At 30.3% G+C, this 21,802-nt stretch overlaps 1 protein-coding gene across 1 annotated transcript in view; it reads left to right on the forward strand.

Annotated features, from left to right (window-relative positions):
• LOC147065399 (uncharacterized) overlaps window positions 1-21,802 on the forward strand; it is a 146,605-nt gene that overhangs the window by 43,299 nt on the left and 81,504 nt on the right. The window contains exon 4 of the mRNA XM_085956976.1: window positions 11,402-11,491. Within this exon, the coding sequence (XP_085813102.1) occupies window positions 11,402-11,491 (90 nt within the window). The remainder of the gene's footprint in view (window positions 1-11,401; window positions 11,492-21,802) is intronic.

Consider the following 21,802-nt stretch of genomic DNA (forward strand, 5'->3'; position numbering starts at 1 on the left):
TATATTTTAATATTTATGTAATGTTATTAAATTGTGTGTTTCTTTATTAATCCTCTTCTTTATCGGGACCTTATGACTGAGGATTATAACCTGGATGATTTAGCTATCAGACAGCCTTCTCTGCGGCTTTGCTCCATCCCGCTCGGCATTCATCTCCACGCAGGGTGTTTGTCTATACGAAACCTGTGGCACTCTTGATTTGGTCCTTCCATTTTAGAAGGAAGAGGGAATTACCTCGCCCCCTCTTACCTTCCAGTCGATCCTACATAATTTATTAAAAACATATAAAAATATTATATATATTATAATAATTAGCATAGGTATAGTTATGAAAATATAATATTACAATAAAAAATACAATAATACTTGATCAACCTATACTAAGGCTCTATTCTATAACGTGGTTCAGTCAATTATGATAAGCACCCATAAAAAAATATATGGCGCGTTCGGGCACTATACTCTTTCTTCGTCGAACAGCTCTACTTTTAATCGATCGTGTTTATTATTGAACTCGATTATTTTTATTGCATATTTGGAAATAATTTTTAATAGATGTTCGATGAGGTATTTGTTTATACGCACTCAAATCTTAGAATATTGAGAAATTAATTAAAATATTACAATTTAAAAATTTACAGTTACAATAATAGAGTGAATTCACGGCATCTTTATACTACAATGAAATTTAGTGGCGGTTAGAAAATATGTATAACTGTGTAAGTAGATTGATTTAAAAATAATATTTATCAGTTCTAGAGACAGTTTATCACTACACAATCGTTGTTATTAATAACTGTTTAAGATCAAAACTGGTCAAACATATATTATAGAAAATAATGGAAGCTGAAATACCTAGCAGGTGTGGAGGAATAGGCAACCGATCTCGGGTGTGGAAGAATATCGGATAAACTTAAGCACGTGTCAAAAATACGCTTGTATTTCATTCTGACAACTGCTCTCGTTTTATGCACTGACGCTCATTCAATATTGGTGTATTTGAAGGTTTCAACATACACTATTGCACGTCTACAATGTGTGTTTTATTTTCGTAGGACACTCACACATTCAAAACCCTGCGTCAAAATGTAGTGCATTGGATATAGCCTATCGAAATTCTATTTATTAATCTGTTCTGTGATATATTTCTTTAAGGAGGAAGTACTTACATAATATTCAATAATTTACCTATACCTCTAAGCTTCAGGAATAAATACCTCACTTATAATATTTTTGTATAAGCACCCCATACGCTCACTGATTGTAAACTTTATTATACTTATTAATTATAAATTATTTATTATATATCGTATTATAAGGCACGTAGTAATGAATCTCAATATTTTATTAATTTGTTACGTATGACTTAGATGCCTGAGTTTATACTTATCATAATGTTCATTTCATTTGCATTCATAAATAGTTTTACGACGCTGTCTATATTATTTAACATGATTTGATATTTCTGTTAAATATTTAATGTATGAAACCATTATATAGCAACGTTGATTGTGTTGTTCTATTGATTGGATGGTTATGGGTTTGATTCTTGAGTAAATTAACAAGATGTTTTTTTCACCGATCTACTTGGAATTTGTACTTACTCGTAATCCGTAGTAAGAAAATGGTTAAAACGGGTAATTGTTATAAGCACATATTTTTCGTCATTATTGATGTCTTCTGTATCGTAAATGCGATATTACTTTATCTTGTATCTTTGTGATAATGGTTTAATATAAAAATATTAAAAAATATATAGTAAAGTCCGAAAAATTGATCTTTTAAAATCGCGATAACTTTTGATAAAATAAAAATAGTAGATAGCACAATGTGTTCAACATTAATGATTCTTTGAACTGGCTTAAATTCTCTGAGTACTTTTTAGTAGTATTTTTGTATAAAAATACTCCATTTGAAAAAAATATTATAAAAAACTTTGAATGCAAAAATGCGGTGATTAATATGTACCACGCCCACAGTGGCCGAGTGGTTACCGCGTTGGCTTATATTGTCGTGGGTCCCAGGTTCAAATCCAGAGTATATTTCTCGTTAAAACAAAAGTCTATTAATACAAACTTCCATCCTGTGGAGACCCATATAATCTTATTTGGATCGGACATGGTCAAAAAAAATGTATAAGTATATTATTTTTTTCAATCTCTATCGTATACCACCGGCAAAGATTATATTAGTTTTTAACATATTGTAATGTACATATAATACAATTTTATTCATAATTGGAAAAAAATATTTTATCATGTTTCATATCGTGCACTAACTGGAGAATACTAGTTTTGAGTAATTTGACTTTGAAGTTGTTAAAATGTTTGAAATGGTCTATCCTGTGAGTTTATTAAGTAATCGTAAAAAGGATGACTTTAAAATAAAGACTATTTATTTATTAAGAAGGTTTCTAGACGGTAAAATTTTTGGTATAACTAACTCAATATGTCATTTTTTCGAATTAGTGTCTTCTGCCAGAACTGTGACGATATTATAATGATAGATAAATATTGTTGTATATTCTTCAAATGATTTATTAATTATTATAAACACAAAATTACTAAAATATTTAAAACTTCTAAGCACTGTAGATTTAAAAAAAACTTAATTCACTAAGGTGAGACACCCATTACTTACTGATTAAAACATTAAGCAATAATAATTATAATTATTCTCTGAAATGTTTCAAGTTGCCATTATTCACTAATTCACAATGACACACCTCCCGGATTCAAAAACACCTGAGGATAATAATAATAATAATATGTTAAGATAATATAGTTAGACTTTTTGGGAACCAATTAAATGAATCAAAAACGGGTTCGAGTGAACCGTTATGAACGATGTTCAGAGCAAATTTCGCGAACGTTAAGTAAGATTTACGAAGATTTTTTCATCCATTATTACACCAATAGAAAATTATAGCAATAACCTGGAGTCTAGACGTAACCATTGCTGCATAAAATAGATTACATGAAATACCTACTTTTTATCATAATAACTCCTACTAACGATTCCTAATAATTGTACGTTTATTCACTTTATTTCAGATAAAATATACATACATAATAATACGTAGGTAAAAATAATAAATAATGTTAAAAATTATACAGTGTAATTAAATAACTAGCTAAAATTTTATATTAATCAGTAAAAACTAGGAAACTAATGTCGAAAATATCAACGTACGTACCTAACAGAAAAGTATGAAGAAAAAATAAACGACTTAGTGTTGATATTAGGTGCACTTGTAAAAAAATTAACTAAATTAAATACTTATATATCTAATAATAAATCCAGGGCTCTAAATGAACGGTAGAGCACTGGAGCGCAATTCCGGTTTATGATTTAGTTTAAATGTTATCGAGATTGTCGCGTCGTATCGGGAAAAAATAAAAATATTATACGATCCTAATAGGAACATATGGGCCTCCACAGAGTGAAGGTTTGTATTAACAGATTTTGTTTTTTTACGAGAAATGGATGTCAGCCACTTGCTCAACCTATAAGGTCCATACTCTGGCTCATACACAAATTGAAAAACAATATGTCTACTTGCCAGACCCAGGATTCGAACCTGGACCTACATAAAATTAGATAAATATTCCTTTATATGCTGCAATTAGTTAATTAGTAGATTAATTAACGTAGAATTAGGACATTTGACGCTAAAGGCGCGCCCAGCGCGTAACGATTAGGTGACCATTCGATATAATTAGAATGCTATTTAAATGTGGTAATTAAAAAGTAATTATCTAGTCAGCAGGCAATGTGTAGTGCGTATTTCGAAAAAAAATTCGAACGCTCCGGTATGTAAAATTTTCCATTTCGAGCACTGGATAAACCATAGGATGGTGTATAGCCATTTGGCGTGCCGTTATTAGGAGGTAGAGGGTGAGTTCCAATATCCAATAACTTTTTGCAAAAAACGCTATTCATTTTTTAAAAAGAGGATTACAGCGTGATTCAATTTATGGTTAAAATGAAATAGATTAGAAGTCAGGGCTCGAAATGGACCGGAACGCACCGGAGCGCCGTTCAGGTTCGAAAAATTGGTAAAATTATCGCTCCGTCTCGTGGGAAAAATAATTTGACCGTCTGAGCTAGATAAACCTTATAACAAAAAATCTAACACTTATGTTTATAAAATACAAATAAAATTTGATAACTATGTTAATAACTTTAGAAAATTTTCGAGCGCTCCGGTTCGTAATCGTTTCCATTTTGAACGCTGTAAGAAGTATCGAAAGGTTGAAAGTTGGAGTCCGACAGCAGGCCAGATCCTGTATGATGAGATGTTAGGACTACAATACTAATGCATCATTATTCTTTCTAACAGTAATATCTTGAAAAATAAAAGTAATATAATACAATATAGGCAAATTTCATAGATTATCTGTGCATGTTTCCGCTTTCAGTTTTTAATACGTACGGAAAGTAATTAAATATAGCAGGTATTCGATTTACGTACAATTTGAGACTAGGAATAATGATAAATGACACGTCATTGTTTCCTTCACAGCTGCATTTTGCAGTATGTGGCTGTCTACTGCTTCGAACGCATATTTTATGTTCTTTAAGTTTTGAGTATTTTTTGCGACTCTTTTCCTTTCAGTATCTCTAAGCACTATTAATACACACTCACCAATGGTAAATGTTTACAGGTACAGTCAGAAATCTGTGTCACAAAAAATGACTCAATTGAACTATGTTGTACAAATCTTAAATAATCGTATAAAATCAAATTCCAATCGATCGTGTTAATTTAATATATTATTCTGTAATTTTCCCTTTTGCACTTATAACAATATGTGTCAATTGGATAGGGGTTCCCGGAGATTTTACCAAATACTGCAAAGGTTGCGCCAAGTAAAAAAGGTTGAGAATTACTACGTTGACAATGTGAACGTCTCATTTTGATGCTTTAGATTATATTGGGATTATGTCATATTACGCACAACATAAACGCTTACATAAAATTAATTACTTAGCTGTTTTCTAAGTGGAAAGATAAGTAACAATACAATATTATGCAATTTCATTATCACGTCATAATTTGTAATATAATGAGGTTATCTTTTAAAAAAAAAGTGTTATTATACTATTATAAGAAGGAATTTTCTACAACAAATCTTCCCATCGATTGATTTTTTTCAAACTAGTTACCGCTTGCCTATACTAGTTGATATTTTGATCCGATATTAATAGATAGAAAACCTATAGCTCATATAAATATATGGATTACGCTTTGTGGTCAGATGATTATATGGAGTTAACATTTATTAAGTCTTTTTTTTACGTACACCTATTTTTTCATTGCCGTGTGATGGCGCGGTGTGCACCTCGCGTGGGAAACACGACCCGCAGAACGGTAAAGCAAGCCTTAAAAGATGTTTTAATAAGCCTGCACTATAAAACCCTGGATAATATTACACGGGGAGTAAAACCAAGCATTGCATATGCTAATAGTAATCAGTTTCAAATTGAAGAAACACCCAGTTATTAAATATTAATTGATTATCATTTTATATACCATCAATCTTGATTAATATGAATGCACATTATTATTATAAAATCTACTCTCTCGCTGGTAGGGTCAATGAGCATGTTTTTGTCATTCATCCAATATGCACATGTGGCAAAAAAATATACATTGAAATGAATGGCTCACCAAACCACACTCGCTATCACGGTACCCTAAGTTTTATTGTGAGAACAGAAGCAGTTACCCAAGACTGAAATCTCCACGCACTCAAGACGCGTGCTTTAACTTAATTTACACGACTTTAAGTTAAAAGTGTGCATGGAAGAGAGGAGCTCATTAAGGCGTAATTAGGCGTGTTAAATAACAAAACCTAACTCAAAACGTTGACAGTATGACACCGAAAATTTTCTAAATACAACAAATTTGTGAAAAAATACGTGAGAAAAGTAAGTTAGCTGTTGAGACCACCGGACCGTCCAAATTGGTCACAATAATGGCTAATTTTGTCATATTTATAAAACTTACGGTGATATACTGCAATCGTGGACCTATTCAGTTGGGTTGTTTAACAGTTTTATAAATTAGTTTTTGTTATATAAAGCCCTTTCTACCCGTATTCACTCTTTTTGATTCCTGCGTCGATTTAGGGAGTTTTAGGGCATCCTTATAGCGTTTAGTGCCTCTCGGGTACCACTGTATAGTAGCATTTATCCAGCGTGTCCGGCCGATTGCTATTTATCAGCTTATGCAACCCGTATTACATCCCATACGTTTATCTACCTCTTTATCCATTTGTGTCTTTTGCAGTTTTTTTGTGCGTTATATACTCAATATGCAACATGTTACGCCACGCTGCACTACATTGTATAGTTATTGGATAACTCTTACGTGTATGTATCTATTCAGTATTCATCGAATGAAATAACATAGAAATACCTCAGTCAATTTTGCAAATGACATTTGTTGTCTTTGCTAAATACTAAATAATTACAAGATAAAAAGATCTTTATATATACAACGTTCTTAAATTCTGTTGAACCCAATGACATATTAAATGGACGACTCACTTCATACCCGGCGCGCACGAGAAATTGTGCATGGAAGTCATTCACAGATGTATAAGTAGATGTCACGTGACCATTGACGTATCCGTTCCATTATGCGATACAAGCTTCGAGAATTTATAGTAATATAACCTTTATTGTAATGGCGTATTAGTGTCATGACTCATTGCGTTAGAAACAGATTCTCGGTTACTTACGACTTCTTGGAGATTAGACGCAAGTGAGCCCAGCGAATCACAGGCGACTGACTGTCCAATGGTTCCTGTCATTCAATTGCATTGAATAAACATTCATCAATATCTTAAAATGGCATTTTATAAATAATAAATAATACTAACACATGCAAAGTGATATCCCATCTTTCTTGGAGTGTTTAGTAGATTTTTTTACAATTTTTAACTAGGCACATTGGCATTTTGTAACATAATAATAACGGTGGAGTCGAAACCTGACAGTCAGAAATTTTGTATGGGCAGACCCAGCGGTGTCGCCAGACCGCTTGCAAGCAGAATGTTCATTTGAGCGTAGGATACCGATATTAAAATATAAATTTCGCCATCCGGCAGACCCGACACAAAGTGAGTGTCATTTTATTTTCTAGATGCTTCGTCCATATTAATGTCATTGGTTGAACCATATAAACTTGACTTGACTAGCTTAAATGATCAAAAAAATTTGTACTTGACATGTCATATTGATTTCCATAGTAACGCACGTATATATTAATAATTTAATTGCTAGGACCCCAGACCCCTAGCATCGAATAATGGTGTAAAATAACTTTTTATACAAAGCAGAATTAACTGTTCTTTCTATTTAAATATGGCTAAAAGTATTTAAAAATGCATTGGGATTGTGTTCTGATATATTCTAAAAGTTTCAAATGTCTAGCTAGTCGGAAAGCTAGTTAAAAATCGATTGCAAGATTTGTACAGGACAAAGAACCACCGAACAAATAAGAATACGAGCTAAGAAAAACGTTGTAAAATACCTCCAGAACATGATGTTAGAGCTTGTAAATGATAGCCGCAAAGCATTATTAAAGATACATGTCTCGAAAATTAGCTTTTTTGACCCAATATTACCAAACACATAAAAAATCCATAAATCAACATATTTACGGAAAACATACCAATGATAAAATAGAATTTAATTTTAATAATTTTCAAAATGTGGATTTTGGTATATTTAATACTACCACATATTGAATTATAATGAATATGATATACACCACCCCTTGGTAGAAAGAAATCTACCCTTGTAGGTGGGGCAAACTCTAAGGGTTTATTACTGCCGTGAGAACGGAAACTAACGACTTTAATAGATAGGGTTAAAATAATTAATATAACCTCCATACAATCTGATCAATAACTGTAATTACCGTATACGATCGGTGATACATTGTTGTTTATACAATAATTTTTGACAGCTAAACTATGAAGGATTTAATGTTTTTACGAAAACAAATATCGATCATAACTAGCTAAATATAGAATCATAATTATTATGCAACATCTTTTTTCAAATACTAATAACTCCACAAACATACAGGGTTGGTTTTAATGTTTGTATTATATGTATCTAACAATAAGATAACTACAATGTGTATATTTATATTAGCCGATAAACTTTTAAAAACATTTATTTATTTAATGATAATTTATTGATTTCTTTTATCTTCGTTAGGTATATTGTATTTAATTTCATTGCATTTACCAGTTTTCGGAGATACATACTTATTGACTATAAGTTGACTTATCGGCTTTTTATAAATAAATGTCTCATACCTAATATATTATTATATTTCGTTTTCATTATATTATATTAGCTATGTGGAAGAGTCATCTAAATTTTTATCTGTGGTTCTTGGTTAATTTAAGAAAAAATTGTCTATTTTCGAATGATACGTATACATTTATATTGAGATCCGTAAGCTTTTTCAATCCAAACTATTTAAATGCCTACTTGGTGGTAGAGATTTATAAAATTTATCATTGCAGTAACTTTTCTCGATCTCCAGGGATTTTTAAAACAATTCTAATGAAATTCTACCGGTTTTGTACTTACCATAAATATATATAAATATAAAAAGTACAGACTCATGAAGAACATATTCTCCACTTTTACTGTTTTATTAGGTACCATACAAAAATACACGGGTGCTTTGTCATCAAACTATTTTATGCGTGTGGCGAAGTAGTTCTGATTTCTGAGAAAGTTAGGTACCATGTTATTTTTGTCTATATATCTCTCATTCTGAATAACAAGACAGTAGATTAAGCTAATGGCTAAAAACCTTTCTCATAAAAGAAGTTTAATCAATAGCATAATAGCCAGAGCCCTTAAGCTTTGTCCAGATGGCGCGATTCGACCGGTGCGCATTCCAGGTGACTATATGACCTCATTGAGCCGTCCACATGTAATCGCCGCGTGTCACTCGTCGCGCGCGGTCGAAGTATAGGTGACCACATTGAGCTATTTACACGCACTCGCGCCATATCGAGACACATTTTTGGACAAGCTCTTACCCATTAAACAAAATCTGCGCATTCGAATCCCACTGGGTTGGTCAAAGATGATTTCTAAATTTTACGTTTTTGAAAAATTACAAAGTTATACATTTTCAATGAAAAATGCGATAAACTTAGCCTTTACAAATTACCCTTTAAATTTTATATGGGTACTTATAGTGTTTTGTTTATTTTTATTTAATTAATGACTGAAATAACCAACAGTAAATATTTTAGAAGTTAATTAATTGCAAATAATATTATAATATTGTACAGGTTCTTAATCTATATAATTTAATAGCTCACGTCATATAAGTTAGATAATGTTCAATGATTTTGATGATATAGGAAGGATATTAAAATGAATTGTGGTACGTGGGTCAATCATTATTTTTGTTCTTGTAGAAATAATGTGTCTGTAGTGGATATCTTGTTTTTTTTAATAATGTATTGAACAGGTGAATTATCAAATAAAATATTGTATTATAAAGTTAGCACTGAATTTTAATACAATTTTTATAAGAATAGAGTCTGTTAACAATGAATCTATAGCATATACTGCAACTTGTTGTAATGAATGCCAATTTATATTTCTCTGTTAATTCTTAGTGGCTGAGGATCATAACCACTATGAAATAGCAATCGTTTGACATCCAAAACACACACATTCTTTAGCTTCTCTCATGGTGGAATTAATTAATGTTTATTCCAGTACGTTATGTATCTAGTTACTAGTATGTATAGACGTAAATAATTTCAACTTATGTTACATCATCCATTCAAATTTGATTATTTTAGCTATGCATTAAACTTGATTATATTAAATTTAGCAATATACACTATAATTTGGATATTTTTTATTCGCTTTAATATTTCGACAAACAACAATCAATTTAAAATCAACAATAATAAAACAAAAAACAACTTTTATTTAAATACGAATGAAGTTCACATAATATAATACAATTTGTGGATAATATATTTGATTTATCATTATAGTTCTAATAAATATTATAATGTCAATATGTGAAAATTTTAGTTGGTTATATGTCAAACATTCTGATGATGAATTTCGGATCCGAAAAATTGTACACAGGTTACCGTGATCTGGTGTGCCGAAAATAGATGGCTAAATAGTATTGAGATTGCATTGTTCTTAGACCATTTCACGGTTAAGTAAGTTATATATACATTACAATACAGTAAACAAAATATTATGTAATGGTGATTTTTATAAGTAATAGTGCAATTTAATGGTATTAACTATCAAATATTGATGGGAGAACATTGTATTAGGTGTTAATAATAAGATACAGTAATATAATAATTACACACTATATAACAAGAACCAGGACCGGTATAGTTAACTTTAAAAAATGTGGTTATACGCACTCTACAACAAATTATTTTAATCTGTAAATTTATTAGTATATATAATAACGCAATATTAATGCTATATGGCCATATGATTTCAGTATACCAACGGTGATATGACTTAATTGAGTTAACATGTAACCGATGAATTCATTTTACCCTTTATCTCCTGAGACTGGTCTCCTAGAATTACTAGATAAACTATACTTCGGATCGCAAGGAATGCCTTTCTCAAAATGGGATGTTTCCTTAAGAATCGAGACCTTAACCTAGGTTTATTATTGTGTATGGTTCGTTATTATGTTCTTTCAGTCTTTTCTACTGTGTGGACACTAAACCAGGAGAAGACACGGAGAGTTGATGTTTTCAATATGTGGCTGTATAGACGCATCCTTAAAATTCCTTGACCAGGTGAAAAATGTTGATGTTTCCAATCGAATAGGTAAAAACCAACAAGTTCTGCGTAATGTCAAAACCAGATAACTTACAGTACTTCGGTCACATAATGCAATGACAAAGATACAGTATTCCTTAACTTGTTATTGAATGAAAGATCCTTGCATAAGAACCTACGTGATTAATATGAGTGCAGTTCTACCGAACTTTTCGGATAACACATGATCAATAATGGTAACGAACCTAAGGAGATGACATGATAAAAATATGATGAATGTTCCGAAATAGCTGTCAGCAACACGAAATTGAAAAATTAAAAAAAAATATTTTTGATCACTATGAATAATTTAAATAGTTTTAATTTCAGGAAATTTTACGGTACTTTATATAATTTATTTATCAAAATATTTAATTTTATGTGTGACAAATTCTAGACGTAAGTAGTTATTACTTTATCACTTTTGTGTTATATAAAAAAGGCATTTTATAATAGCAGTGCGATTTTTTTGAGAGATGAGTTATAATAATTCTTTTCAGTTTTTCAAGGATTTTTTTTCTCTTCATTGCAGGCCTTGAGTGGTTTTCTAATGATGATGACACAGAATGGCAAGCTGCTTTACATTTCGGACAACGCGGCTGAGTACTTAGGACATTCTATGGTAAGTTTTTTTCTCTTATTTAATACTACTGCTATTATGTCTTTTTTTTTGTTGTGACAGAACTTTTCGGCTTGGATAAATGAAATCCAAAAGTTTAATGTCAATAGGTAGTAGTACCATTGTCTCATATAATATAATAATGTATACTCATTAGCAATCGGATTAAATTATCTGCATTCTAAATAATATAAATTAACGTAATTCTAAAATATTTAACTTTTAGATATGATAAAATTTCAGACTCTAATTTCATATATGAAATAAACCTAAGATTCATATTAGCGAAATAGTTATTCGGCGAATTTAGACATTTTACTACTTGTATTTACTAAATCAACGATGGTAAACCTTTTTATCATTAACTTTTATGAAAAACTAATATGAACTTTTATAAAAAATATTTGTTACATTCGGGACGTGCCAAAAGAAAATATAACCATTCCAATTAGGAATTTTAGCTTTTCTTCCCATTTTTCTATTCGTGGGGCTTTCTCTGAAGGTTCCGTGTCTTTAATATCAGGTTGGTGCCCTTTAAAATTAAGGTTCCGGGATCCGGGACAAGGACTTTCTTTATTTTCTTTATATCAGTGGCGAAGGGTGTATACAAAACTTTGTCAGTCAAACGTATTTGTTTTCATTGAACTAAGAATACAGTGTGTAGATAGTGTTTGTTAGTTTTTAAAATTCAATTAAACCCAGCATTATCCAAGCCATAGTAGATAAGAGTAAAAATATATTTATTTATCTATAAAATATCTAAAATCATGTATTGGCACTTTATAGATAGAAACAAATTTTTTATGCATTATGGTTTGATATAGGCAGGATTTAATTGAATTTTAAAAAACTTACTATCTCCATCCGTAATATTATGTATTCTTAGTTCGCATGTATGACTTACAAAGTTTAGTGTGTTAAATGTTAACAGCCTACCTCCATCCTTCGCTACTCTTTTATATATTATGTACTATTGTTTGGTGGAGAAAGTTTTTTCTAATAGATCACCGTAATAGGTCTTAAGAAGTTGCTCCTGGGACACACAATATTGAACGACGTTCGTTACGCCACGGAATACGCTCACATAACGGGTGTGAAGACGTGGCGGATGGTAGAGGTTAAAACAAATATCAAGTCCCCACCATTATGTTTATTTTGTAACTTTAAAATTAATATTTATAAATTATACATATCTCTCTTGGGTCTCCCGACATAACAAATTAAAATAATAATCTCAGGAAATGTTTATTCCCAAATATTAACTTACTCCTAGATAATATGTTCTATCGTGTAGTATCTTTATATGGGTGTTATGTGATGAGAATCTATATGTTCGTTACCAGTCGATCATTTGTATTTCATATAATTAATGCCTGCTGTTAAGCTCATATGAAACACAGGTGATTGATTATTTTGAATACGTCTGAATTAATTTTTCAATTTTCGGAGCACAAGACCTCAACTAAATTGAATGTGAAACTGCACAGTTCTTCTATTACGAACATATATATACAGTGGCAAACAAAAATATTTATTATTACTATACATATATAATTTGAAAATACTTCTGAGAAATATATAACCAATAGAAAAAAAGCTTCTTTTTTTTTAAATACGTCCCTCGGGAATCACGCTCACGTGCACTTATCATTATTTTGCCCTTCTAAGGAAGAAGACAGTAGCTGACTCTCACACACTTTCGAGATAAATGACATAATGTGTTTTTTCTCAAACATTAGAACTGTGAATTAATAAAAAACGGTGGTAATTTTTATTAGTAGGATATTAAAATACAAACAAAGTAATAATAAACAAGCAATAACTGCAATAAAAAGGTGCAATTACTGCCTTTTTGCTAAAAAAATGTATTATTTTAGAAGATGTCTATTTTTTACTAAGGATTTTAACGGTATTTTAGTAATAATACTGATTATAACGTGAACAGAATATTATATAGCTTTCAAAATTATCTAACGGATGGCATTCATAACTCAATTTCACAAATTTTGCGAGTTACTGCCTTCTTCCCGGGAAGGGCAGTATTCTATAAGTATCTTATCTAATTGTGATGAACTTTAACTAATGGTTATTACATTACTCTCTGAAGCGCTTCTTAAATGGCATTACTATTGGCAATCGGCTTTTGTATTTTATTCCGAAATCAATGGAGTTCTACCACGTTATCAAAAAACAGCTTTATACGCACAGCAATAAACATACACCTCAACTTTTTGTCAAGTCTCTGAATAATATGATTTCTATAAATAACTAGTAATTCGGGGGTGTTCATGACTGTGCATATTTAATGGTTCTGATATTATGAGCACTACATAATATTATGTACTATGGCGGTATTACGACCTTTGTAAAATGAGACATTTTGCGTGAGAGGTTCCTATAATTATTATAACAAAGTTTTTCTTAGCTCGTATACTTATTTGTCCGGTGGTTCTTTATCCGGTACAAACCTTGCAATCATTTTTTAATTAACTTCCTGACTAGCTAGACATTTGAAACTTTTAGAATATATCAGAACACGATACCAATGTATTTTTTTTAATACTTTTAGCCATATTTAAGTAGAATTGAATTCATTTTCAGTTAATTCTGTTTCTTATGAAAAGTTATCTCGACACCATTATTGTTGCTAGGGGTTTGGGGTCCTAGCAACTAAATTATTAATATATACGTGCGTTACTATGGAAATCAATATGACATGTTAATAATAAATAAGCTAGTCAAGTCAGGTTTATATGATTCATCAGAAAATTTATAAACGTTGTATATAAAAAGTTCTTTTTATCTTGTAATTATTTATAGTATTAGTTTAGTGATATATAAATATGTATGTTTATAAAAGGTTAAGATTTTTACTAAACTATGCTCTTTGACAGAAATGAACAGATTTTATTATCGCTGTAACACCACTGACTATAATATGTTCAGTTTCAATATTATGCGGCAATTGCCTTCATCATAGAAATCGTCAAAAGTCATTACGACGATTTCGTATAAGGAAGCTAATTACAGACTTAAATTATGGCACCTGTCTTTAAATTAGCAATACACAACTGTTTTTTATGTCCATATATAAATTATTAAGTATGCAAGGTCAATGGTCGCATAGGGAATAGGGAAAATGATCAAGATAAACGATAAACTTTGTAAAAAAACTCAACGTCCGTATACACCCTCTAAACTAAACCTACAATTACTAAAGATACAATGTTTAATACTGTAAGATATAGAAGATTTTTTTATTCATTGCGTACTACCAAAGTGTCGTATATGCGTAGGCATTAGTAGTATTATTCAAGGATTATTTTTAAAGTCACAAATATTTATTTTACATTACCAAAAAAATACATTTAATGTAAGTATCTTTCATCAGTGGCGAATGGTGGCACATTAAACTTTGTTAGTCATACGTATTTGTTTTTATTGAACTAAAACTCCAACTATTTACAGATGGTGTCGGTTAGTTTTTAAAAATCAATTAAACCCTGCCTAACCAAACCATAATAGTTTTGGTATATTTTGGTCTATACAACAAAATTGTGCATATTTTTTCATTCGTACTTATTTGTTTTCGTTGGATTAAGAATACATATTACATAATATATTTTAGGCAGGGCATAATGAATTAAAAAAAAATAAACCAACACCATATATTTGTAAATAATTGTAGTATTATTTTAATGAAAACAAATACATTGACTGATAAAGTTTAGTGTGAACTATTTATGGCAGATCTTAACAGCCTACCTCCACCCTATCTTTCATAGCGTGTACCAGTAAATACAAAATACTCCTAATATAAATATATCGATATTTTGATCCGGAATACGTATATGGATTGGTAAATAAAAGATTTTCCAGGATCTTCCATTAGTTTTTTTATGTAGCTTCTCACTACTTAGTAATTTTTAATTCTTAATTGCAACAACTTGGCCATATATATTTTATATAACGTTATATTCCATCATAATATCAACAAAAGACAAAAAATAAGACACCCAAAAATAAGAAACATTTCAAAAGCCAAAGACGCTCTAATCCATGGTCAAAGACTTAAATGGAAATGGGCGGGTCATGTAGCGCGACTACAAGATGAGAGATGGACAAAAATAATTAATAAATAATAATACTTCATGGAATGGCCCAAAAGGGTAACGCTATAGAGGAAGACCCCATGCGAGATGGCAAGACGACATCATAAAGACAGTGGCCCAAATTGGCTACAAATAGCTAAAAACAGATTCCAGTAAGACTCTTTAGAGGAGGCCTTCACCCGAAGAGGGGTTTTTACAAACCAAACAAACTAATTACATATCACTGTTTAATTTATAAACATTATCTAATAGTATTATATACAACATAAAAAATCTTAATATATTATGTATTATACAAAAATATAAAAAATAATAATAATTAATATTATATAAACTAGAAAATAAGTAGATAATACAATCAAAGATAGATATATACATACATAATAGATATATTCATAGGTTATATATATATTCATTAGATATAGTCAATTAACTGTCATTTACTTTTGTTTGTACGAAATAAAAAGGTTTTTTTAATTTTTTTTAAATATTCCATCACACTACGTACCTACTACAAAGTAAGTAAAAAAACTCCTTTTAGTTTGACGTTTCCGTCCAACCCTCCGGTTGAATCGCTCAGTCATTTCTCACCTTTTAAAAAGTTTGCGGCGTCTTACAGCAAGCGAGAAAGTCTCTTCTCATCAAAGCTTGTTCATAATAGATTAAATTAGAATAAGAATCACACATACCCTCGTGCGAAACTCGAACCTGATTCCAGCACAAAGATCCTGATGCCATATAGGAATCAAGGTAAATACTTTGAAATAAAATCTCAAAAGATTATCACCAATGTTAACGAAATTTAAGATAACACCTCGCACGATATTGTAAAGATTTTTTAATAATTGGTAAAGCAAATTCGATGGATACAGTGTTAGTGTACAAAATAATTATGTATGTTCAATATTAATAATTAATATAGGTAACTAGTATGAGAGAGATACGTGATTAGTGACGTCATATTTCTGATTAATTAGCTCACAGCGTTCATTGGCCGTGGTATATAAATATATTTTTTATAATGTGATAATAACGATATAATATCCGCATATTACGATTAGTGCAGGTCCGGTTCAGTCATGTTTATGCAAATGAACCTTTTTAGGATCGTAAAAAGCGAGTATCGAGTGTAAATGGTGTATTTATAAAAATTCTGTAAATAAACCCGGGGCGACAATTTTGTATCGATTAAGAAGATAGTGATTTGAAACTAGTCGTGTACATACACTGGCAGATCGGGGAATATATCAGATCACTGATAGCTTTTTGTAATATAAAATGTGTGTAGTCTTTTTACTTACTGAGACCTCATCACATTTGGTTGCCAGCCTTCTCTGTGGTTTGGCACTACCTCTCTCGGCATTTAGCGATACCCAGTTCTGCACCTTCGATCTGGCCAAACCCCATAAGTTTTTCCAGGTTTTCATATGACCAATAAAAATCTTGCTGATGATAGATAGGCTTGATTTATTTTTCATATTTATTTCCACCATACGTTCAATTAGGTACATTATATTATAATACATTTATCTGTCTTAAATTTTTTGTAACGCATGAGACAAAACATATGAAAATGACGTGTAAAATAAGTCTAGACAGGAGGAATACATATTAAACATACATGTTTAAACGCAATTTCTAAATTTGAAAAATTAGAGAATTCGTTTATTTTAATTGGGTCGTGAAAGAAAACAAATGATTCTCTCATAAAACTTTGGCAGATGGTTACAATGTGGTAACAATGTATCAGTGACTAGGATATTGAGAAATTGCTGCGTTATCCGAGAGATTTAAGGGTAATTTTAATAGAGATAGGGTGCTTCAACCTATTGAAAGCTTAAGAAACATACACAAATAATCAAAAAAATATAAACATTACGGATGTGAGAGAACCATCAGCTAAGCGACGCCGCAAATAAATGAATGGGTTCAGCGATGACATGCTTGGCAAAATCAGGAGACATACTCATCCAGGCTGAGGAATGAGGATGTTTACAGGTTTTACTACCACCTGGTAATATTTTCTAGTAACATATAAGTATTATACGTACCCAATATTAATTTAAAAATATACTAAAATTGTTAAAACTAAATTTAGTATGTAGTATGTAGTGAAGTTACTAACATGCTTAATATCAATGATTATTTCAAACACATTGTAATTTTAGATAAAACATAAGATTATATCGTCTCTGTTCTGGCAGAACACACTAACTGGAGAATACTAGTTTTGAGTAATTTGACTTTGAAGTTGAGTTGTTAAAATATTTGAAATGGTCTATCATGTGAGTTTATTAAGTAATTGTAAAAAGGATGACTTTAAAATAAAGACCGTTTATTTATTAAGAAGGTTTCAAGACGGTAAAGTTTCAAAATATGAACATTTTGGTATAACTGACTCAATATGTCATTTTTTCGAATTAGTGTCTTCTGCCAGAACAGTGACGATATTATATAACTTATATTTACACAATTCAAATAATGCCATAAAGCCGAGCGTCGGAAAATATATGGTGGTCATTTAGGGAATATTATATTATCTTTAATATACTACTTTATTAAACTGAAAAAATAACGATATTGGTATAGTATAATGGAATAATCAATTACTCCTTAATCGAACAATATTAGGGTCACGATTTCTTAAATTCCCTACTTTTTTTAAAAATTAGAACGATAAAGGGATAGAATTCTTTTTGGACCTACAGACATAATAAATATGGCACACAATCGCTGGCTAAATCTAGAGAGCTCTAGAATAATAAAAGTATTAGATTATTAAATCGTGGTTTAGTTCCACTGTAAACATCCGTCATTGTATAACTAATCTGTGTATTGAGATATACCCGCGGGCTGAGAAAAATGGCCCGGTAATCGTTTGACGGATACCTACTATTCAATTTGATTTTCTATGCTTATTGTATACAATTATCTATTCAAGTATTTAGAATTTTTGGTATGAGAACAGCCATGAATTGCGCATATACATAACTCTAATATGGCATGGGAATATACTGAGCTATATGATAAATTAAACTATTTTTTTAAATGTCGTAATATTTATATAAAAGTGCTTAATATAATCGTTAATTTGAGCTCGTTGAAAATCAAGCATTATTATTAATTTATTTGTAAATAGCATTTATAATTTATTATATAATCTAATGAAGTATAAAATATTGCTGTCAATAATAAAATGAATCAATTTTAAACGACTGCAAAAAATGTAACCAATAACAATAATTGATTATAAGAATAATTTATTTACTGCAGACTTGTATAAATTGTACTGCAGTATTGGCATTAAGTGTATACCTACTCATATTAATTAACTCGTAATTAAACCCTGCCTAATCCAAGCCTTAGTAGATAATAGTCAAAAAATATTCGTTTATCTATAAAATATTTTTTATCGATTATGGTTTGGTTTAAGCAGGTTTAATGAATTTAAAAAAAAATCTAACAAACACCATTTTTAATATGTATACTTAATTCAACGTATGACTGAAAAAGTGTGCACTATTTTTGTGGGATTTGACCAAAACTATTATGGTTTTGTTTAGCCAGGGTTTAATTGATTTTTAAAAACGAACCAGCACCATTTGCAAATTGTATTCCAAGTTCGATGAACACAAATAAGTATGACTGACAAAGTTCAGTGTGCACTATTTATGTCAAAGACTACCTCCACCCCTCGCAACTGGATTGTAGTACTTAAAGGTAAATCGGTATACAGTGGCACCATAAGCGTTCCGCGGTTGTAGTGGAATTGTTTGTTTTAATTTCTGTTTGAATGCTAGCATTACCACTACAACTCCAGCATTGTCCATGGTGCCACTGTGTATCTAATAACTGTGTAACTAATGTATCTATACTACTGGCGATATCTAGTGACCGAATTACGAAGCAAGTAAATTACATACAATGTATTCTAAATTATTTACGTTTAATAGTCTTTTAATTAATCAATATACAAGTTACTAAAAATCATATGAAATATAATGTGTTAATTTAAAGATAAATTCACTACATGTTAAGGTGAACCACCACCCTATGGAAATAATGGAAAAATACGAAGCCTTCAATATGAGTCATTTTTTGAGAATATACATTATTTTAAGTGTCTTAATTAATAAATATATATCTAAAACATTCGAAAGAAAAAAAACAGTCAAATATATACTTACAATTTACAAAAAAAACGTAATAATTATTCCGTAGTTATGTTTATTATTAAAATTTAGTTTGTTAATTTTTCTTTGACGTATAGAAAAGATTTTTAATAAATTCATAATTTTAAGGTTTTTTTATATATTTTTTAAACATAATTTAAGTACCTACATAAAAAATAAAAATTTCTAGATGTGACATGAAAATCTCTCTATTTATATCAAATCAAGCTCCAATATTGTGATCATACCGAAATGATATTTGATATAAATTTTAAATTATATACGCATCCACGAAGGCCGAGCGGTTACAACATCGTTTATAATATCGCGGGTCCCGGGTTCAAAAGCCGGGTCTGGAAAAATTCGCATATTGTTTTTCAATGTGTGTTTGGACGTCGAGTATGGACCTAATAGGTTGACCAAGTGGCTAACATTCATTTCTCATAAAACAAAAATCTGTTAGTACAACCCACAAAATCTTCTTATGAACGTACATGTAAACAAAAAGTTCCATCAAAGGTACAACGAAGAATTTTTAATAATTCATAGTTACAATATTTTTTTTATTTTTTAGTTGTATTTAAAATTATATAAGTTTTTAGCTTTTTTATTAAATATCTAATCAAGCTTCGATATTAATCTTGCAGTTTTTTCATTTTATTTTTTGGTTTTACAGTGAAAACATATTTTTATAAATAACTGGCAATCGTGATATCACTTTTAATAAATAAATAAGCTTTTAAAGAGTATTTTGCATAATCATTTTTTTAATATAAGTACCAATTTTAAAATCAAATAAGATACTATAAATTTCCCATAAAAAAAGTATTAATACGTTATTAAAAATAAAATTCTGCATATAATGATGTTTTATTAAGGGCCTTATGTACATTATAATGATATAAATACACACGTAGTATTTTTAAAACTTTGTAACATATCGTTTATAATAGAATGATTATTGGTAAAAACTATTTACTAAGTTTTAGTTATAATCCAAAGTCAAACTAGATTATCATCATTACTACGACGCATTTAAACATTAATTCGATACAAATAGGAAAAAAGTTGATTAGGATTGAAAGAAAGAAGTAGCTTACAATATTACCCTTTGAAATATGCCTCATTGAATTTCACTTAGGGTGTATTTATACGGCGAAGAATTTGTCGAACAAGAAGACTTAGAAACTGAAAAAAAGCGATTGCTTCGAATCGCCGAGAGCGGGTCACAAAAGGCCAGTGTTGAGCGGCTACCGAAATAGTCTCTAATGTCGGCACCATCAACACAAACCGCCATGACTGTGGTCTTTCTTTCATATTACAGAAAACATTAATCATCATTTTAGTTTAACAGTGCCCAGTGACAACGGTAGTCTGGACTCTAAAACTCTGGTCGCTGTGTTACTAGTCTAAGTGTTTTTTTTTGCCCTAATGGTCTCGAAGTCAACACGTTCATATGCCTACTCTACTAATTTTTATTTGACGGAAATTGTAATGAAAACTTGTTAGGAGAAGGTAATTCAGATTGCTTTCTTTTTAATGACTTCATATTTTTAATTACTTCTTTGATTAGATATTGCTTCATTAAAAATTACGCATCAACTTTTTGCATACTTATATTCAATAATTTATTTTAAATCAAAAGGTATGACCGTGCCTTATTATATCTTTTAATAAATAGTCTGGTTTTAAACTTGGTAAACATCTACCACTTTTGTTTGACACCCGTACTTTGATTTACAGCTTTCAATTGATTACCATATTTTTTAAAAGAAATTTATAATACTTATATCAAATTTCACACTTTGACGCAGCTTTCAAAAAACCGTAACCAGAAAAATCTATCAAAAAGTCAGGACCGCCCCAAAGATTATATAAATGATAATATTTCTTTATGATAATACATTTAAATAAACGGCGCATCATCCAGTTCAAACTAGCAAGTCTAATATTGTCATCATCAGACTGAAGCACAACCCCAATACTTCATGAAAACTTCTCAAATTGTATGGCATTCCTCTCAGCTGTGT

This window comes from Rhyacophila brunnea, unplaced genomic scaffold (genome assembly GCF_057557595.1).
Source record: "Rhyacophila brunnea isolate RB1 unplaced genomic scaffold, BYU_Rbru_1.0 scaffold_6, whole genome shotgun sequence".
Taxonomy (NCBI): Eukaryota; Metazoa; Arthropoda; class Insecta; order Trichoptera; family Rhyacophilidae; genus Rhyacophila; species Rhyacophila brunnea.